Source organism: Arachis hypogaea, chromosome 5 (genome assembly GCF_003086295.3).
Source record: "Arachis hypogaea cultivar Tifrunner chromosome 5, arahy.Tifrunner.gnm2.J5K5, whole genome shotgun sequence".
NCBI lineage: Eukaryota > Viridiplantae > Streptophyta > Magnoliopsida > Fabales > Fabaceae > Arachis > Arachis hypogaea.
In genome coordinates, this window is record NC_092040.1 from 108921983 (window position 1) to 108942914 (window position 20932).

The window sequence follows — 20932 nt, forward strand, 5'->3', positions numbered from 1 at the left end:
AAAGATGTGAGAAATTACATAACAAGGAAAGTATAGAATGTGTCCAAACAAGACGATGCCAAAGAATACGAGAAGTACCTATTCAGAATGAAAGAAAAGAACTAAACTTTCTTTTTTGAGCTCAACCTCGAAGGCGATCACTCCATCAAAAATGCAATCAGGGCCAATACAAGAAGCAGGGCTGCATGCGAGTATTTTGAAGATGTGGTTTCATTCGACACCACCTACAATATAAAAATGTATTTGGTTCACCGAAAGTAAGAATTTATGTTCATCAAATCTACACTTTTCGGTTCATAAATGTGTGAGAGTATCTATTTATGCAGGTACAATCTAGATTTTAGTTCTTTTATGGGCGTACATTTCTCGGATGCACGCTGATGAAAAATGAGGACCTCCAATCATTCAAATGGCTATTCGAGTTGATGAGTTTGGAAAACTCTAAATTAAATTGATGATGATCAAACATTATTAACAGCAAAATTATTAATTTATTAAAGTATGATTTTTGCTGTGCAGATTCCTTATTGGGCCGAAAATAAGATTCTGATGCAAGCCCAACAATATTCAGCCTTGGTTTGATGCTAGAATGTATGATGAGTATGGCTGAATTATTTATTGTGCTAAATGGGCCAGATTAAGTTATTATTACTACAAGCCCAAAGAAAGCTTTCCTATTTGTTCAATGCTTGATCCAAAAATTCATCAGGAAAGCAAATGTTATTATTGGGCCAGAATTCAAATAGTATCATAAGCCCAATTTGTTTTGCATGCCTGGTCCGAAAGAAAAATGGAATTGGGGCACAATGGTTAAAATAATGAAAACCCAATTCATTGAATCTTGGTTGCATGCTTCCAAAGGACTTCACACTTTAACTTGTGGTGGAATTCAAATTTTATCAAGTAAAGTTAATGCAGTCCTTGGAAATATGAAAGAGAAAAGGTCAAAGTGATATGATGGCAATTAATGGTAGCTTACACGCTACTACACAAAGCATGGAGAAATGCACCTAATTAATTTATCTATCATAACACTCATAGCTTTACTTTTGTTTTCTCTTTCTTCTCTCTCTATTTGCTTTTCTTCTTTTTGGTCATTACCCAGGAAACAATGGGAGTTAGGTTCAGCAACCAAAAGAAAGAAAATGATGCATGCTTCAAGACCATCGTACTAATGATGGCAAGAAAACATAACAAAAGAAAAGTATGCTGTGGCTGAGATTATCACCAAAAGTGGTAAGATTTGGTGAGGTAATCTCGGGTCCTTCATACTCAAAAAGAAAGAAGGAGATTCGGCCAGCAAGGAGGAGATTCTTGGAGGCATGGCTTGTCTCTAATTCTGCTCAACCACCACAGGAAGTAGCTAGAGTGGCGAAGTGATGGAAGAGGCAGAGATTGGAGCAGATGAAGTCATCATCATCATGAAGCATCAAGGGCCAGAAATTCATCTTGGAGAGCAAGCCAAGGATGGAGCGCTCGGATTGATGAAGAGTGATGACCAAGAAAGAACTAGAGGTACTTGCATGTTGGGTTTTGCATGAGTTTCCTCTTCTCTCTCTGTGGCCGAACCGGTTCTGTTTTGAAGGAAAAGAAGTTAAACTTGGTTTTGTTTCAACTGTGAAGGCTTCTCTTCTCTATAAAAGGGGTGAACAGTCACGGTTTTATTCAAGGAAAGAAAGTGAGAGTGAAAGGCACAGAAGTCTCATAGCTACCTAAGCTTACAGATTTTCTTCTCCTTCAATGTATTCAGTTTTGTAATTTTTTTGTTTAATTTTGTAATGTCTTGAGTCTCATGGAAAAAGGCAAACAGTAAATTTTGTATGAAAAAGCCATAGAGCAGAAAAAGGCAGAGAGTGCAAAATTAAAAGAAAAAAAGCCATAGATGTCCTTAGAGTTCTTTTGTTCATCTATGTTGTGTTTCATGATTCTGTGGGAATCCCCTTGTAAGTTGGGTTAGCACTTTACAATTTGTAATCTGGATGATTATAGTGAAATTTCATCATTGTTGTGATGGAGACTGGATGTAGGCTGCATTGCACTTAGCAGCTGAACCAGTATATATCTGGGTGTAATCTTCTCTCTCTACTTCTTCATATCTGTTTCTACTGCATAGGAGCTAAAATAAAAAATATCTCGTGCCAAGTGACGAGACAAAAGTAAAAAGTCTCATGGCTAGGGAAGAGACAAAAACAGAAAAGTCTCCTCAAAGACCAGAAAGTGTAATTACGAAAAAGGGGGCTAAGATTCAACCCCCCTTCTCTTAGCCACTGAAACCATCACGAGTGTTGGCTCCATTGCATGGGAGGGAAGGCACCAAAAGGCATTCTCACCGACCAATGCGCATCGATACAAAGGGCCATTGAGATGTGCATGCCAACAATAATTCATCGATGGTGCATCTGGTACATCATGAAGAAGATCACAAGCAAACTAAACGGCTACAAGCAACACGAAAAATCGAACAAGAGATGAGCCACATTATTTGGAATTCGTTCACAAAAGACGCATTCGACAGAAACTAGAACGATTTTGTCACAAAGTACGGCCTTGGAAGCAACAAGTGGCTCTCAGGTAACCGAGGCTTTAATTCAAATTATTTTCATGCGGTTACTTTATGGGTTAAAACGTGCACAATTTTTGGTTTAACCCAGCTCATGTGTTCGGTTCATTATGCAGAGCTATACGAAGATCAAATCACCACTTATGGGTTGGGATGAGAAGCATACAAAAAAGCGAGAGTATGCATGCATTTTTTAACAAGTTCATCACACGCAACAGCTCCTTGAGTCAATTCGTGAAGCAATACGACAATTGCCTAGCAAGCAGAGAGTAAAAAGAGAGAGAATTCGACGCTACAGGTTTTCACATCGTGATCTTGTGCATAACAAAATCAGCAATAGAGGCGCAGTTTCAGCATGTGTATACCCACGAGAAGTTTATGGAAATTTAAGGACAATTCAGAGAAAAGGTGAAATGCATCACAAGATCAATGCATTCCACCTTAGGCTTCATAACATACGAAGTTATAGAGCAGGTTTCTAACTCCACATTCAACAAGTTTTTCGTCACCTATAATGCAGTATCATGAGAGGTGAAGTGTCAGTGCCTGCTGTTTGAGTCAAGGGACATGCTGTGCCGCCATTCCCTGAGTGTCTTAAGCTTCGAGCGAGTAGATAACTGATGCATGGCTTAAAGCAGGTTAGGAATTTTTTCTCAAAATAGAATTAGTGTTGCAAGTATAGACCCATCCCAACAATCGACCAACATCAAAGTTTAATTCAATTAAAAATAACCGAGAATAATTGAACCTCGAGTCGTCTCCCTCAGACAATGCAATTAAGTGTCATATTATTGGTTGTGAGGAAAAAAAGGGTTTCCAATCAAGGAACGAAAAATTAAAAGAACTAAGAAATAAAAGAACTAAGAAGAGATCAAAATTGATACTAATGTAAGTAAAAAGGAAGTAAGGTCAAAACTAGTGAAAATGCTATAAATGCATACAAGAGCCTTGACTTGGGAATGAGAAATAAGGAATTCTATCATCGTCATAACCACAACTATGGCAACTATGATGAGTCAATATCGCTTCGTTAACTCCTAATATCGAGGAGTAAGTCAAGCAAGCATAATTGACTTTAATCCATAAGTCCTAGCTAACTTACTAATTTCTTAGTAAAAAGCTAGCATCAATGGAAACAAGAGTCAACTAACTACCTAAGAATTATCACTAAATGTCAGACATTATGACTCTAGTATCTTAGAAACTCATTTCCCAAGTCAAGGTGTGAAAATCTACTCAAAATTTTCAAGTGGCATTTTTCACAAACACTTGGTGGGTATAAAACCAAAACATAGGAAATAGCAAAGGAAAATGAAAACTATAACCAAACTATTCACAAAATCAACAATAAACCTTCAATCAAGCATATATAAAGCATAAAACATTAAATTCATCAACTAAAACTTCAAGAAATCAAAATTGCATATATTAACAAAGTGACTTGAAATAGAAGAAAATGTAGCAAAAGTAGTGAAATTAAAAAGGAAATTAAAGAGTGCTTACAATGAGATAGCAAAATCCAAGACCAAAATTGACCTATAAAATGCTATAATAGAAATTAAGTAAACCCTAAGAGAGAATTTTCTATACTACACTACTCCTACTCCTACTATGTATTTTTCTATCTAAAGTGAGCTCCCTAAGATAATTCTAAGCTCATAAAACTAATGCATTCATATGTCTTCATTTTCCTTTGATATAGCACTCCAAAAGGCTTCAACAACTCCAAAAATTGGGCCAAGAGAGCCCCAAATTTGTGAGCCACGTGCTTCATTAATGAAGTCACGCGCAGGGACTTGTGCATACGCACAGATGTGTGCGTACGCATACTTGCTGATTTTTCTCTTGTGCGTACGCACAGAAGATTGTGCCTAGGCACAATTGCTGATTGCTGCACTTGTACGTACGCACACTTGGCTGTATGCTTCTCCTTGTTTTCTTCATGTGTTCTCCCTTTTTGCATGCTTTCTTCTACTTCTACCAACCCATTCTTGCCTAATTAACCTGAAATCACTCACAAAACACATCACGGCATCAAATGGAATAGAAGTGGAATTAAATTGCTCAATTTAAGCACAAAAATACATGTTTTCACATTTAGGTTCAATTTAGGGATAAAACACAAAAGTATGCTATTTTGGTAAATAAGTGAGTTTATGTGATGAAATCCATCCAATTCAAGCAAAAAATTAGCATCAAATATGGACTCATCAATTCTCTCATACTTAAACAATAGTATGTCCTCATGCTAAATACAAACAAGGAGAATGATCAAGGGATAAACAACTTATTGAATGCAACTATCTATATGCATGCAAGTATACTATATACTCTTTATATCTATCTATACCATAGTTTCCTATTGATTTGGTAAAAACAAATCATCAAATTTCCAAGCAAGTATATAAACATATAGGGCTAAGTAAAGAAGTAGTTTAATGCAATCAAAATCCAAAGAATTGATTCAAGTTTCAAAATGAAGCAACTTGCATGAATACATAATAAGAGGTGTGAAAATATAGAATTGAACAATCGAACCCCTCATCGAAAGTGTACACACTCAAATCGCTCAGTGTTTATGTTTAAGGGTTTAATCACTCAAGTCTCTTCTAATCATGCTTTCAAGGATTTGTTCTTCATCTAACAATCAACAAACATATGATGCATGAATGCAAATATCATGAGGACTTCTTAAGGTTGAAATGGGGTTAGGGTGAAGGTAGGATAAATATGACTAAGTGGACTAAGAAATTGGATCTTTGATTAGCTCAAGTGTCCAACTCAACCTATATTACCCTAATAACAAGAATGCAACATAACCTTCCATCATTTTCTTTCCCACACAGTCATACATTCTTTTCATCCAAATCCACATATGCATTTCTTATATATATATATATATATATATATATATATATATATATATATATATATATATATATATATATATATATATATATATATATTTCTTTGGGATAACTTTTGTTCCCATCTTATTACTATTTTTTTTATTTCACTTTTTTTTTCTATGACAAATGCATATGGTTAAAGCAAATTGATATATGAATGTACATCCATTTACCAAAATTTTCAATGAATATCCAAAATAAAGTTTTTTCTTTACCAATGCTTCTCAAAATTCTCCCACACTTAAATGAAACACACTCTTCAACCTAAACTAATCAAAGATGCAATTCAAGGACATTAATAGTTTTTCACTTACGAAGAATGATGTGCTTAAAATTAGAACAAAAAGGAGATTAAAAGGCTCAAAAATGGGTTACAAAGGTAAATGTAAGGGTTGGCCATATGGATTAGTGAGTTCAATTTCAAAAATGGCCTCAATCATACTAAATTCATTCAAAACATCAAGCATCGAAAATAAAGAATCAAGCAAATCTAATATCACAATCATAGAAGAAGCATAGCACACAAGAACAAAATAGTGGTTAAAATATGCAACCACACAATATGGCTCAATAACTCACAAGGTTGTTTGTTCTATCTCTCTTCTATGTTCCACAAGAATCAGTCAAGCAAGTTTGAAAATAATTTTTTGAATCAAATCAATGGTATGCCCTAAAAACAAAATTTTTGAAAATTTTTTCTGTTTTTCACCAAAATTATTTCCTACATGTATGTATGTATGTATGTATGTATGTTGTGATGGATGCATTTCAAAATTTCCTAGTTCTCTTCCTAATTTTCAACATCCAAAAACTATCATGAATAATCATGACAAAATTGAACAAGGCACTATGCTATTCACATCATCCAATCACAACCAATATCTATAATATATACTAAGTAAAATAAAGTGCAATATATATATATATATATATATATATATATATATATATATATATATATATATATATATATATATATATATATAGGTGTAGTCTATGGTGGCCACAAATTTTGGTACCTATGGTGGCTATAGACTTTACAAAATAATATTTTCAACCAAATAAAATGAAAAATTGAAGCACGTTTTAGTTTTATTAATAAATAATGACATGTTTATGAGTGTAAATAAAAGAAAAAAATTAAATCATTTATCATATTTTTTGACAAAAAAAATGATCTATCGTTTTTTCTCGTCGTCGGAAATGAAATCGCTACCAATGCCCAAAATTTAAAAAATGATAGTATCTAAAAATACTTACATTGCATTTTTTATATCTTTTATTTTTAATTAAAATAATCATTTTATTTTGCAATAAAAATTTTGAAGTCTAAAGTTACTGTTATTAATTAAATTTTAATATTAGTAAAGTGAATTTAAAATTATTAATTACAAAAAAGAAAAGTATAAGTAGATAATGAAAATATATTAACGCAATGTAAGTATTTTTAGATACTATCATTTTTTAAATTTTGGGCATTGGTAGCGACTTCATTTCCGACGACGAGAGAAAACGATAGATTATTTTTTTGTCAAGAAATATGATAAATGGTCTAATTTTTTTCTTTTATTTACACTCATAAACATGTCATTATTTATTAATAGAATTGGAACGTGCTTTAATTTTTTATTTTATTTAGTTAAAAATATCATTTTGTGAAGTTCATAGCCACCATAAACACCAAAACTTGTGGCCACCATAGACTACACCATATATATATCAACCATTCATGTTTTGAATAAAATGTGATAAACATTATTCAATCATCAAGAAAATCATTTCTACATGCAAAAGGACCCAACTAAAGATACTAACAATCAAGTGAATGAAAATGACCAACTCTACTGAACTGAACACCATTCATATTTTGAATAAAAGGTGATAAATATTCAATTATGAAGAAAAATATTTCTACATGTTAAATAACCCAACTGAACACACTAATAATCAAGTGAAAAAAATGACCAACTCCACTGAATTGAACACCATTCATGTTCTGAATAAAGCTCGATAAACAATCAATCATCAAGAAAAATATTTCTGCATGCAAAAGGATCCTACTGAACACACTAACAACAATCAAGTGAATGAAAATGGCCAACTCTACTGAACTGAACATCATTCAAGTTTTGAATAAAATGTGATAAACATTCAATCAATAAGAAAAATATTCCTGCATGCAAAAGGACCCAACTAAAGACACCAACAATCAAGTGAATGAAAATGACCAGTGTCACTAAACCGAACACCATTCATGTTCTGAATAAACTCGATAAACATTCAATCATCAAGAAAAATATTTCTGCATGCAAAAGGGCTCAACTGAATACTTAACAATCAAATGAATAAAAATGACCAACTTAACTGAACCAAACACCATTCATGTTTTAAATAAAACGTGATAAACATTTAATCAGTAAAAAAGCATTTCTACATGTAAAAGAACTCATCTGAATACACTAACAATCAAGTGAATCAAAATGACCAACTCCACTTATTTTGAGAGAAATTCGAAATTCTCTAATAGCAGTTTCAAGGTTAAAGAAAGAACGTTGTTTCATATTCAAGGCGCGAATGAATGTTAAAGTTTCAGAGGTTTAGAGCGCGTGAAATTCACGTTTTATTTAATGAAATTGGACTTTTTTAATATTAAACCAGTTTGAATAGACTTGAATGAAAAATGACATAAATATATAGCCTAACAGTTAAAAAATTTATTAATTTTATTGTATCTTAAACAAATATTATCATCAAATCTATAATAACTAAATGTAAAAATAAATATTTTTTTTTAAAAAAAATAATGGTGCTTTCAAAACCATGTTCATCTACCCAAGTCCCCTTTCAAACGTGAGAAGCCACCATCATAATTCCCCGCAACAGTAAGAGTTGCTCTTATATCTCCACGGCGCTTTTACCTTTTTGCCAAACCGAAAATTCAAACAGTTTGACGTCAACCCCCATGTGTACACTCTTCAACTTCACATGTTTCGTTTCAAGCAGGCAACTCCATTCTTCCACTTCATAGCAGTATGGGCAACTTCGGAACCCCTTCATTTATGGAGCTTCTATTGTTCAACTTTCCCGTATCAGCCCCTTTCCACATTTGGCAATAGTCACTTTCATATGCCAATTCCACATACTCCCCTTTTCTCTCTTGCCTGATTTCTCTGCCGTTTTGTCAACGCGTCTTCGTTTCTTTCTTTCTTTTTCCTCCGAAAACTGGTTCTGGTGTCAGTTTTGGGTCATTTGATGGAGCCCCAAATGGATGAGAAAAGAGATATTGAACTGACCGAGATGAGGAAATCTGTTGAGAAGCATGGCTCTACTGCAGAGGTAGTTCTTCCGGTCCTGCTCGAAGGACAAAGCGTCCCTCTATAATTAGAAAATCCCTAATCGAGATACCCTCCAAGTGACCGCTTAGACCAGTCACTTGAAGGGTTGAGACTGATTAGGAATTTTTGAACTGTCCAGGGCGTTTTGTTTTATCTTTACTCTTCTTGAATGCACTTGCTATGTGTTCCAAATTCCACTATAACTACTCTATGATTATGATTATTATTGTGATCTGTTTCTTTCTTTCAGGGGTATAGTGACACCACGCTGATGAGGTTCTTGATTGCTCGCTCAATGGATGAGGATAAAGCTGCAAAGATGTTTGTGCAATGGCGGAAATGGAGGACAGCCATGGTTCCTAATGGATCCATTCCAGAATCCGAAGTTCCAGATGAGTTGGAAGCTAGAAAGATCTATTTGCAGGGCTTGTCTCAGGGTAAATACCCTGTCATGATTGTCCTCACAAGAAACCATTTCCCTGCCAAGGATCAGATCCAGTTCAAAAGTAATAATTCACTGCCTCACTTATTCAAATTGCAGTACTTGTTCATCATGGTTGTTATTTATTTATTTATTTTTTAATGTCTTGATTTTCTTCCTCTCAAAGTAATTATCACTTAGTTATTGTGTGGTCCTCGAACTTTTGATTCTTTAATTGTTAGTTCCATGGTTCACTTTCATGGGGGAATATTCGCCAAGAACGAGTTTCCAAGTTATTTGGATTCACTTTCTTTGACTTTTTCTTTTGATGTATGTGGATCAAACTTCATTATTCTGTTAGCTTAAAGCCAAATTCGGTTAAGGTCAATTGCGTTCACAAGTTACATTATCTTAATGGTTTCCTTAGTGTTTTCTTTATTTCTTTTTCTTCATCTTATTTGTGTTCTTTTCATTTTATAAAATCATTATTAAAATTGAAAATTAGATGCTTTTACTTGGCATATTATGAATTCAAAGAACAAGAAAAAGATAGCTGTACCCAGAAGTTAAAAAGAGCCATGCTTTTTTGGGATTAAGCTATTCTAAAGTGAGAAAGGTGATAAACTGAGAAAGTAAGAACCTAATCACCCTTAAATTAATAAAATAGTGGAACTTAGACATAATATAAATTATAAATTTAATAGTGATTAATTCCTTACTTTATCACTTTACTAATTTCCTCACTTTAAAATATTTTTTTCGTAAGTTTGTAATTATTACCATCTGAAGAGAGTTACTGAAATTGACTTTGCTAATGTAGAACGTGATCCAGGAACATGTAGTTAGCTACTTTAATCAATGGCTCAAACTTTTGTTCTTGAAGGTAGGTAATAATAAATTAATCATTTATATATGTGGGGGCCCTGAAGGTTGGTTAGGAAGATATCTTTTCCATATATCTTTTCCATCTACCGTTTGATCTTTCTCTCGTCTCAATTAAATTCTCATCTCCTAAACCAGCTCCCAAATAATGAACCCACAAAAAGAAAAAGAAGAAAAGTAAACGTTTAAACTTGAATGATTTGGAGCCACTGCCAAGGTAAAATTTTATAGGACATATTTTTGGGAAGGAGAGTTTTTGAGAGAAAGGAAAAGGAAAGTAAAATTTTCATTTAAAATAAACATATCCTCTAATTTAGGAAATTTTTACCTTGAAAGGAATAAGATAATAAATTATCTTGAAACCCCCTTGCTTAAACAATTACTTGATATTGACATTAGCAAACTGATTACTGTTCTGTTTACTGTTTCAGAATTTGTTGTATATCTTCTGGACAAGACAATTGCAAGGTACACTCTAATTTTACTACTGCCATGATGCTTTTACCTATGCGTAAAGCAACTAGTTTTCCATTGATACAAAACATGGTATGGTACAGGTTTTCTAACTCATAATTCATGCAATGGATACTTTGTTGCCATTGTAAGTAGGCTAATGCTAATTTATGTTCCCAAACTTATGGCTTGCAACAACTTACATCCTACTTTTCGATTTTTATTTTATTTTATGTTCCTCAAAACAACTCTCAGAAATTCCACATTTCTCAGAAACTTTGCATGATCAACAAGTAACTAAGTTAGTCTCTTCTGCATTTACTTGATTCTATTTAACTCATCTCACTGATATCCTACACTCAAGGACTTCGACTATTGTTTTGTTTGGAGGTGTCATGTAATCTTACTTTTTCTTCTTGATATCCTCTCCTAACAGAGAGTGGTTTAACTGTGGGAAAATATATTTGGATATCTAGGTTTTAGGTGATTTCTTTTTTACCACACATAGGATTACACTTTCGTCACCTGGTTACCCCCTAGTTTCTTTAAGTATTTTTAACACCCTTTATCTGATATAATATACAAATGCAAGAACATGATATTTTTTCTGTTTGGAGGATTGCTTTACCTCTTTTGTGCTTTCTCACTCCCTTCTAATGATTCTTTTTAATCAATGGAACTTTAATAATCCATCTGCAGGAACTTTCTCTTGTTTTAGGATTACCCTCAATAGTTTCTCTTGTTTTATATAAACTGATGATTGTTACTCTTTTCCGGTTGGTTTAAACATGATAAATGACTATTCAGAGGCATAAACATAGAAAATGAAGAATTTTTACATTGCTTATGCTTGTTGCATGTCATATACCAATAAAAATGGATGTCGAAAATATCGTGTAATTATTTGGCTTTACAACAGGCCATAAAGGTTTATGTTATGTAACCTCAGTCCCTCATATATGGAGGGGAGAAAAATAGAAGTAAGGGTATTTTGGTGAAAAGATTTGTAACGAAATCTGCAAAACTGGTAGAATAGTGATGTGTGGCCATTTGGTTAGAGGAGAGAGGAGAGAGAATTAGATTTTACATAAGAGGAGAATTAGAGGTGTTTATCTCGAAAATTAAACTGGACAGAACTGAAAGGAGAGTAGTAGCCTCTGAATAGTACTTATATATATCCTCCTTTTCTTCATAAGTTCATATTCCTTACACTTTCTAATACATCTTTTATTCTATCTTTTTCTATTCGCTACTATATTCTTCTGCTCCATTCTCTCTTTCATGTAAAACTGAGAAATTAATAGTTAGTTCTTTTTGTCTTCAGTGGTTTCAAAGGAACGGAGATAGGTAACGAAAAGTTGATTGGAATTCTTGATCTGCAGAATATTTCATATAAAAACGTAGATGCACGTGCATTAATCACTGGATTTCAGTTTTTACAGGTAAGCTTTATCTTTTTCTGTGAAACTTTCATGCATGTAAATATTTGCCAACCCCTCAAGAAAAAAAAAATAGCCAACCTATGACATCATTTTCTTGATTATGAATTTTTTTTTGGGTAAAGTAAAAAAAATGTTACTTAAAATTTCATATTGCTAATAAAAATAACATCGAAGGATACAAATGAAAAATAAATTCTCGACCGATTTAAAATTGTGACAAGATGTCAATTGATCAAATTTTACTCCAAGTCTTTGTATGCACCTTTAAATACTTATTCAAATGTTCTCACAAAAATTCAGATAAAACGCACAAGTCATTTGCCAAATATAAAATTCAGTCTACCACTTATAAAAGAAAAAAGATATTTTTTTCGTTATCTTTGTCACGTTTTTAAAATTTTCAGGAACTTATTTGTCGTTTGTATCTTTTGAAATTATTTTGAACTTTCGACCATTTTAGTAATTTATCCTTTTCTTTAAGAAAATTTTTGCTTGTGGGGTTACCATTCAGCTCATGTCATGCCTGAATCTATATCAACATTTCTTTGGATTAGTAAAGACATGGATTGATAGGTTTAAGAAAATGTTTTTTTCTTATTTTTAATATTTTTATTTTATTTTTGTGGAGGAAAAAAAACGAAAATAATGAAAAACAATGAAATTCTATTTTCTTTCTTATTTTCTATTTCCAACTTTTTATTTTTTTTCACAAAAAAAAAACAAAATAAATTAAATAAAAATACAATCAAACGACTGACCCTTATATTCTCATTTCATTTTAACGGTTTTTGATTAATTTCAGGCTTATTACCCTGAACGATTGTACAAGTGCTACCTCTTACACATGCCGTGGTTTTTTGTTAGCGTTTGGAGACTAGTTTCTCGCTTTCTCGAGAAGGCAACACTAGAAAAGGTACATATTTAATTATATGTGTGTTGGGTTTAAAATTAATACGACTGAACAGTAGCAATTCATTTGCTTCATGCCATCACCTTCCCGTCATATCTGTTTCTGAACTAAATGATTACTTAGATTCAGAACCCATCAATATGGATTTTATTTTCACTGATAAATTAGGAATTACGGGCTTATCATGAATTTGATATGTAAAATATTAACTTAGACAATCATGTATTATATCTGGAGTGAGTTGTACTGGAAAACCAAGAAAAAATCTTTAACTATAAAATGTTAAATAAAAATTTGAAAGTTATCTAACGATTGAAATGTTAGCTTTTAAGGAAGTTCTTTTTTATATACTTTAAAGATGTGTCACAGAAGTTAGAAAGTCATAATCAAATAAACCTATGTCAAAGAAGAAAAGTTATTCTTTATTTAATTTCAAAATAGAATATTCTTTAGTATTATGATTATTGCCCCCACTTAGTGGGACAAGGCGTTGTTGTTGTTGTTTTATGATTATTGCACAGAAATTGATCATGAAGTAATTAAATGCAGATAACCCTAGCTATTTATGCAACTAGTTCATCTATGAAATGAATTACCCTTTTATTTTATTTCCCTTTATAACAACCCCCTTGTTGTGTGTTTGTATGTTGAGAGAGGGGGGGATGTGTGTTTGTTTTTGAGGTAACGAGAATGGAATTGAAAAGAGTGAGAGACTGAGAGTGTTAGAGATATAACTATAACTATTCATGTGCTTTTTTTTTATCGGCTTAAGCTTTTGGTAGAAGTAGTTTCATGGCATAGTATTAGAGCATTATTACCTAAGTCTAAAGTTCGATCCTTGTTGAACCCAAAAGAAAGAATTTAGCACAAGACAATAACAAAAAAGAAAAAGTTGAAGCCTATGCAAAAATTTATGCAAACTCCAAAGAGGCTCTTGTGTGAGGAGACGTGTTAGAGATATAACCATTCAGATGTCTTTTCTTATAAGTTTTAAGTTTTTGAGAGAAATGGTTTCATAACAGAAAGAATGAGGGGATGATAGAATATGAGAGGGAGGAAACGTGAGAAATAGTGAGAGAAGCAAGGTGGAGGTGGAGGTGGAGGTTTAGGAGAGTAAGATGGAAATGATGGTTTCTTGGTGGTGATAGCTGTGTCATGTTTGTGTGGAAAATATTTCACAATTTGCGTAACTTGTGGCTGACGTAAAATTTCCTTCTAGTCATTATTTCGTATATGTTGGCGTGCTTAAATTTTAGTTTTATTTTTATTTCTAACTATTTTTTTCCTTGGTCAAGTTACATTAGGGGAGACTCGAATCTGAGACCTCCTATTTGAGAAGGGAGACATATGCCGTTTGAGTTATAGCTCATTGGCTAAAAATACTAGTGTCTAACCTTCTCTAGCTTATGATTTTTTTTTATTTGGGTATCTACAAATGAAAGAAAAAAGGGAAAAAAAAGTCAAGTTAATTGGCCGGATTCCTATCAAAGCATATGAAATGATAAAGCTCATTCCAAAGTTGGAGCCATTCCACATACTCCTTCGCAATTGGAACCGCATGTTTAGCCATAAGATCAGTCGCATGATTGGCTAATCTTTGAATTAAGGTGATATTAGTCTTCCAATTCCAAACAATCCATCTCAAAAAGAACATCGTGAAAGCCACATTCCCAAGCAAGGATTAAACCTCTCCAAATTGCATGAAGCTCAGCCTGGAGAACACTAGCGTTTTCTAGTTTCTCAGAGCAACCTTTCAGCCAATACCCATCAGAGTTGTGTATAAGGCAACCAAAACTAGCTGTTCCACTAAGAGGATTTTGACTAGCATCACAATTCACTTTCACCGAGTTTATAGAAGGGGGGGACCTAGGAAAACAAAGCTGAAGGAGGAAATAAAGAAATGTGCATATTAAAAATAGTATGCATCTCCCTAGCCGAGCTCCGAATCATACTAACCACTATTATCACACCAATCATCATTAGGGTTGAAGAGATCATTGTTTCTATCCCTCTAAATCTGCCAAAGAGTTTAATAGAACAAAAAAGTATTTCTGATTTGAATCCCGCATCAGCCAGGTCTTCAAACTAGGACAAGCAGTATACATTTCCAAAAAATTAAATTATAAATTGCAAGAATTTTTACCTCGCGCCGGTTACATCCTTGAGTATATATTCCAAAGTTTGATGATGAATCTGATAAAAGATAGGCTTCATTGATAAATAAACTGAACCATTTTAAACTTAATGTTGCATAAGGAAAGAATATTTATTATTGGTTTGTATATATTAGTTTGTTTTGGAGTAATTAATTGCTAATAATATATACGATATGATAATGATACATTTGTTTACAAGCTTCCACAGTAAGCTTTTTACTCATATGAAGAGAAAGGCTTTCTAGCTGCTAACCAATTTTATGAATCTAACATAAATTTTGTTATTATTAGCTTCACGTTCATGGGCTTTGCATGTTGAATGCAGATTGTAATCGTTAGCAATGACAATGAGGAAAGGGCATTTATAAGAGAGGTCGGTGAAGACGTTCTTCCTGAAGAATATGGTGGGAAAGCAAAACTTGTAGCTATCCAAGATTTTCAATTGACGCCGCCATCGGAAGATGGGCCAGCAAGTTCATTATAAGAGATTCTATGTATCATATTCATAATCATATCTCATAAGAGAATTGTAGGTTTATGTGAGAATGTACTTTTAACCATTGGATTGAATTGGATGGTTTAGGGTGTGGTTGGTTTGCGTTTTCATTGTTTGGTTTCATTTTCAGTATTTTCTGTTTTTCGAATTTTGAGAACGAAAAAGTAAAATCTGTGAAAACAATAAAATTCTATTTTCGCAACCTGTTTTTACTTTTTCTTTAACAAAATCCAAAAATAGAAAATACTGAAAATAAAAACAGAAAATGAAAATGCAAACTAAACACCCTTAAATTCCCAAAAGTATCTCTATGGAATAATTGCAACTCAGCATAAGATCTGTCCACTCAATTGCACAATTCAAAAGAAGGTAGTAATTCGTAATGACAAGGAAAAATGCATGTAACAAGCATGCCCTGTATTTTGTGTTTTGAATACTAAAAGGGGATGTTTCTGGAAATGACAAAGAAAACTTGCCTTGCTTAAAAATTCATAAATTGCTTGTCTTACCGGTTAGATCGAGACTCTCAAGATATTACATATAATTAAGAAATCTTTCTTGCATTTAGTGCGACGATAAATGAATCATATCTATCATAGCATTCACAATAGGATATGACAATATTTTGATAGGTTTTTACTAAAAAAGCAATTCATACAACTGGAGAGTGGTTGCCTAAAAAAATTAGTGGTTAGTATCCTTAGTTTTTGTAAATATATTAACATATATACCAGATAAATAAAAAGTTTATGTCTAAATTTTGAGACTATATTAGACAGGATTTTCATAAATCGGATACAATGAGAAAAGATTTTTGGACTTTCTCGCTAGAGTAATTCGTTCTCAAATTAAGAAAAACAAACAATTAAAAAATAGTGAAGATTCTGATAAAGAGCCTAAATCTAGAATCACAAGCATTACAGTATATATATATATATATATATATATATATATATATATATATATATATATAAACAAAAAAGTGAAAAAAATTGGTAGTGTTAATTGTCTACGCCTTTGTAAATTAGATCGGATATTGGATATATCTGTTTTTAAAAAAAATTATTCCAAAGATCTGAAAATAATGAAAAATTCAAAAAGATTTTAAAAATTCAAAATTTCATAAAAAAAAAAACAACAAAAGGAGCCATAATCAGATTTGCCTTAAAAAAATCAATAAAATTAAAAAAAAATTTGGAACCGTAAATTAAAACTAAGTATCACTTTTTACTCTAAAATAATTCAATTATAGCCAAAAAAGAGAGAAATAGAAGATACAGTGAAAATAATAAGAAAGATAAAAAATTTTCTATTAGACATCTGCGAAATATGTTCTTAGCAATTTAGGTTATCGGAAGAATTTTTTCTATTAGACATTCAAAGAATCTATCATTCGCAACCTAGATCAAATGAATGAAACTAAAGGGACTAACATTAAAAGTTACCCTTAGCTGGATCTTTTAATTTCTTCATGCAACAAGCAAAACAAATTACTCACTTCACTTGAATATACACATAAAAATATGCATAAAAGCATTCACAAAATTTATTCATAAAAAATTGTACAAAAAATTCACAAACTTGCTTAAATAGACTTCCTAATTGATCAATCTAAAAGTGGGTCAGATCTTTCTAGAATAAATCATAAAATTTGAAATTAAACTAAAAATGACTTCAGAATTAATCCTAACTAATTTAAATCAGATTTGATTTTATTAGATTAGGTCGAATTTGATTTAAATATTGAACTACTATAATTTGATAATTAATTTAAATCAGATTAATCTTCATAGATTCAATCAAGTTTGATTTAAATTTTAAACACCTAAAGATAGTCTAAACAAATCAAAACTAAATCAAATCTTTTAACAAATCCTAACAACAAGTCAAATTTAAATTTAACTAAATAATTTCAAATCTAATAATAAGTTTGTGCCTCCCAATAAACTTGAAAAGAACTATTGGGCTTCCATTGTCTTTTTTTCTTTGACTAAAAATTGATGTATTTCTTCATATAAGAGTGTCACCAAGTCAAGACCATTACTTTTGAGACAAATTCTTAGTCTCTTTAATCTCCTTGATCTCTATGGTTGGCATAGTATAATTCTTTTAGTTATCAAATCATTGAGCAGGACAAGATTACCATTTAATTCCTTGCTCATAGAATGACGAAAATGTCCTTTGGAGTATGTAAAAATTTTGCAAAATACTAAGTAATTAATTGATAACTAATAAATAAATTAAATGAGAGAAAAAAAGAATTAAAGATTTAATATTTATAATTTGAAAAAATAAAAATATTTATAGTGCAAATTAAAATGCTTATTTTAAAGGTTTTGGTCTAAAATTAGACTAATGGACTAAAGAAATGAAATTGGGCCATACCGGGCCCAAGCCTACACATATATATACCCACACTTAATGAAAGTTCCGCATCATTCTCCCTATTTGGTGTGACACACGAAAATGAGATATGAGAGAAAAGAGGGATGAAATCCTAACTTCCTCCTCTTCAATTCTATCTAAATAACTTGGCGAATAACTTGAAATTCCAGCCCTAGTTTCTCATTCAATGATGAAATCACATTTTTTGGTTTGGGTATTGAGAATTTTTAGTGATTTTGATGTTATAGGAGTCATCTAACTTATGTTCTTGGTGGCATCCATCACTAGTTTTAGTGAGTAAAGGTAAGAAACCCTTGTCTCCTCTTAGTTTATTAATTTATGAAAATCCTAATTTTTAATATTGTGCCAAATTATATAATATGGTGTTAAATTGAGTAATTAGAAGTTTGGTTTGGTGAAATTTTGAAAAGGAGAGCTTGGAAGCTTGGATTTGCGACATTAAGGTATGGGTGGTAGGTTTGAGTAAGCATTATGTAAGGTTATGCGAAAACCTAGGTTACTTACCTCTAGAATAAGTTGAATAAAATTGATTGTTGGTATACTTGAATAATGGTTAGGATGAGTATTGAGTTAATTGATGTGTTTTGACATGAAATTGAGAGTGAAAATAATGAGTTTTTCATGAAATTGAGAAGCGCTATGTGATATTGTTGCAATTGGATAATTGTGATATATGTTGATGTTATGTTGCATGAAAATGAGTATGTATGTTAAAGTTTTAATCGACAGATGAGGGTGTATAAATATCGTAAATTGTGTAAATTGGGCCAGAAGTCGTGATAGGATGAGAGATTCTGTATGTGGTCAGTTAAGTAGTGTGAATTATTGTATGAAAATGAGATGATTAGATTATTAAATTATAGATAGTTTGGATATATATATATATATTATTAGTGGATATGAATATGTTGATGGAATGGGTTAAATAAGTTGGAAATGGGTTGATTTAGGTTTGAAATGGTTGAGGATTTATGAATGAGAATTTGGGATGTGTATAACTGGTTTTGGAATGATTTATGATTGAATTGAATTGAGATTTTACGAAATTGACGAATTATGAGAATTTGGTAAAAATAAATTTTTAACCAACTTCGATGGGCCGTAACTTGGCGCTTGGGGTTTGAAACTCAGTTAAAGTTTTCTTAAATTAAAACTTGTTAAAAGACCTTTAAAGCCATACAAAGATGAGAAAAAAACAAAATTTTGTAGAGGAAGTTATGAAAGTTTAAAAATAGATATGAAAAACTAAGTTTTTTGCAACGTATCAGCTTTTTTGAAAAGCTATATTCATGCATACGCAGAGATGGCTCGCATACACAGCACCACCAAGTCTTGATGCATGCGTATGCAGAAGTTGCTTGCGTACGCAAGCAAAGATTTCTGTTCAGCAATCTCGCGTACGCAAAGGTAGTCCGCATACGCGAAGGTGGTCCGCGTACGCGACTTTTCTAAATTTTCAACTTATGCGTACGCGGAAGGCATGCGTACGCATGACTATCCTGTTTTGCTGAAAATGTTTATTTTAACTGTTCTACCCATTTCACTCGGCTGTTTCACTTTTGTAACCCTATTTGAGATTTGATAACTATTCTCTATGATTTCGAACGAATTTTATTCCTCTAAACAATTTTCTTAACGTTTCAAACTTCCGTAAATTCTATAACGAGTATAGAGGATAATGAGAATAAGATAATATGATTGAATGATGAGAATGAGTTGATTCAAGAGGATAACGAGGACGAAATGATATGATTGAATGATGATATTAAGTTGAATAGAGAGGATAATGAAAATGAGACTATATGATTGAATGATGAGATTGAGTTGATTTGAGAGGATAATGAGAATGATTTTGGTTGATAATTGAGCTTCTGGGGTAGATACAATGATTGTGGTTTTGTCCCGCTTACTCCTAGTCATTGTTTGAGCTTCTGGTGTAGAAGTATGGATTGTGATTTTATCTCACTTGCTTCCAGTCAGTATTTGAGCTTCTGAGGTAGATGCAAATAATTGTGGTTTTGTCCTGCATGCTTCCAGTCGGTATTTGAGCTTCCGGAATAATATGTAAGGATGGTAGTTTTGTCCTACTTGCTCCTAGTCGAAATTGAGACTTTTTGACCCTTCGTCACAAGATGTGGCCGGACACTGATACCTTCTCGGATGTTTCCCCCATGAATATTGATAAATGAATATGAATTTGAGTTTGGAGATGCGTATACCAAGGGACTGTCCAAAGTTTGCTACCGCACATGTCAGGTTTGACTGTATAACCGACATATGAGTTCATTGGCCATAGGCAGGCATAAATCATTTGTATTTGTATGTATTGTTTGGGTGTGTATCTTGTATCTGGCTTATCTCTTTGAATTTGTATCTATATACTAATTGAACTAATTTCTTTACTTGTTCTTTCTATTTGTGTATTCTTTGTATTGTCTTGTATGTGTCTGCACAATTGAGAAATCCCTTATACTGAGGGTAGTGATGCTGAGAGTTGTTTTTAACGAGAGGTGGTGATTGAGGTTTGTGAAAATATTGAGAATAAATTGATAATATTAAAATTAAATTTTAATGAATTATTAAATGAGTTGGGAATCTATAATATTAAAAAAGATGATAATTTGTATATGAAAAAATTGAAATTTAAAGATCACTAATATAATTAAGATTTAGTTTATCTATCTTGATTGAATTAATAAGAACCCTAAACTTAAATTTTGTGTGATTAGAGATTAAGATTGTTTTGCAGGTTCATGTAATTTTACATAACCTCTACTAGCACAGTTTTATACAAGCCAAAATGTAGACATAAATGGATGAATCCGATACACAGACTCAATAGCCAGTAGGCGATGAGAGACCGAACAATATTGGTGGACCCCAAGGTTACAATTACAAAATATACGAGAAAAAAGAGAATAAAAATTAATATTTATACAACAAAATCAATTATAAAAATTAG

The 20932-nt window shown here is 32.2% G+C and overlaps 1 protein-coding gene across 1 annotated transcript; it reads left to right on the forward strand.

Annotated features, from left to right (window-relative positions):
• Positions 1-8318: 8318 nt before the first annotated feature.
• Positions 8319-16079, forward strand: LOC112802642 (sec14 cytosolic factor). Its single transcript, XM_025845950.3, has 6 exons — positions 8319-8805; positions 9055-9310; positions 10539-10575; positions 11885-12002; positions 12805-12915; positions 15394-16079. The coding sequence occupies exons 1-6, from the start codon at positions 8722-8724 to the stop codon at positions 15550-15552; spliced, it is 765 nt and encodes a 254-aa protein (XP_025701735.1). The 5' UTR covers positions 8319-8721; the 3' UTR covers positions 15553-16079.
• The last annotated feature ends 4853 nt before the right edge of the window (positions 16080-20932 follow it).

Bases quoted from the DNA above. Each gene is read 5' to 3' on its own strand.
- LOC112802642 (XM_025845950.3), top strand. From the start codon at position 8,722: ATGGAGCCCCAAATGGATGAGAAAAGAGATATTGAACTGACCGAGATG. The intron at 8,806-9,054 runs GTAGTTCTTCCG...TCTTTCTTTCAG, and splicing joins AGCATGGCTCTACTGCAGAG to GGGTATAGTGACACCACGCT. The intron at 12,003-12,804 runs GTAAGCTTTATC...GATTAATTTCAG, and splicing joins CTGGATTTCAGTTTTTACAG to GCTTATTACCCTGAACGATT.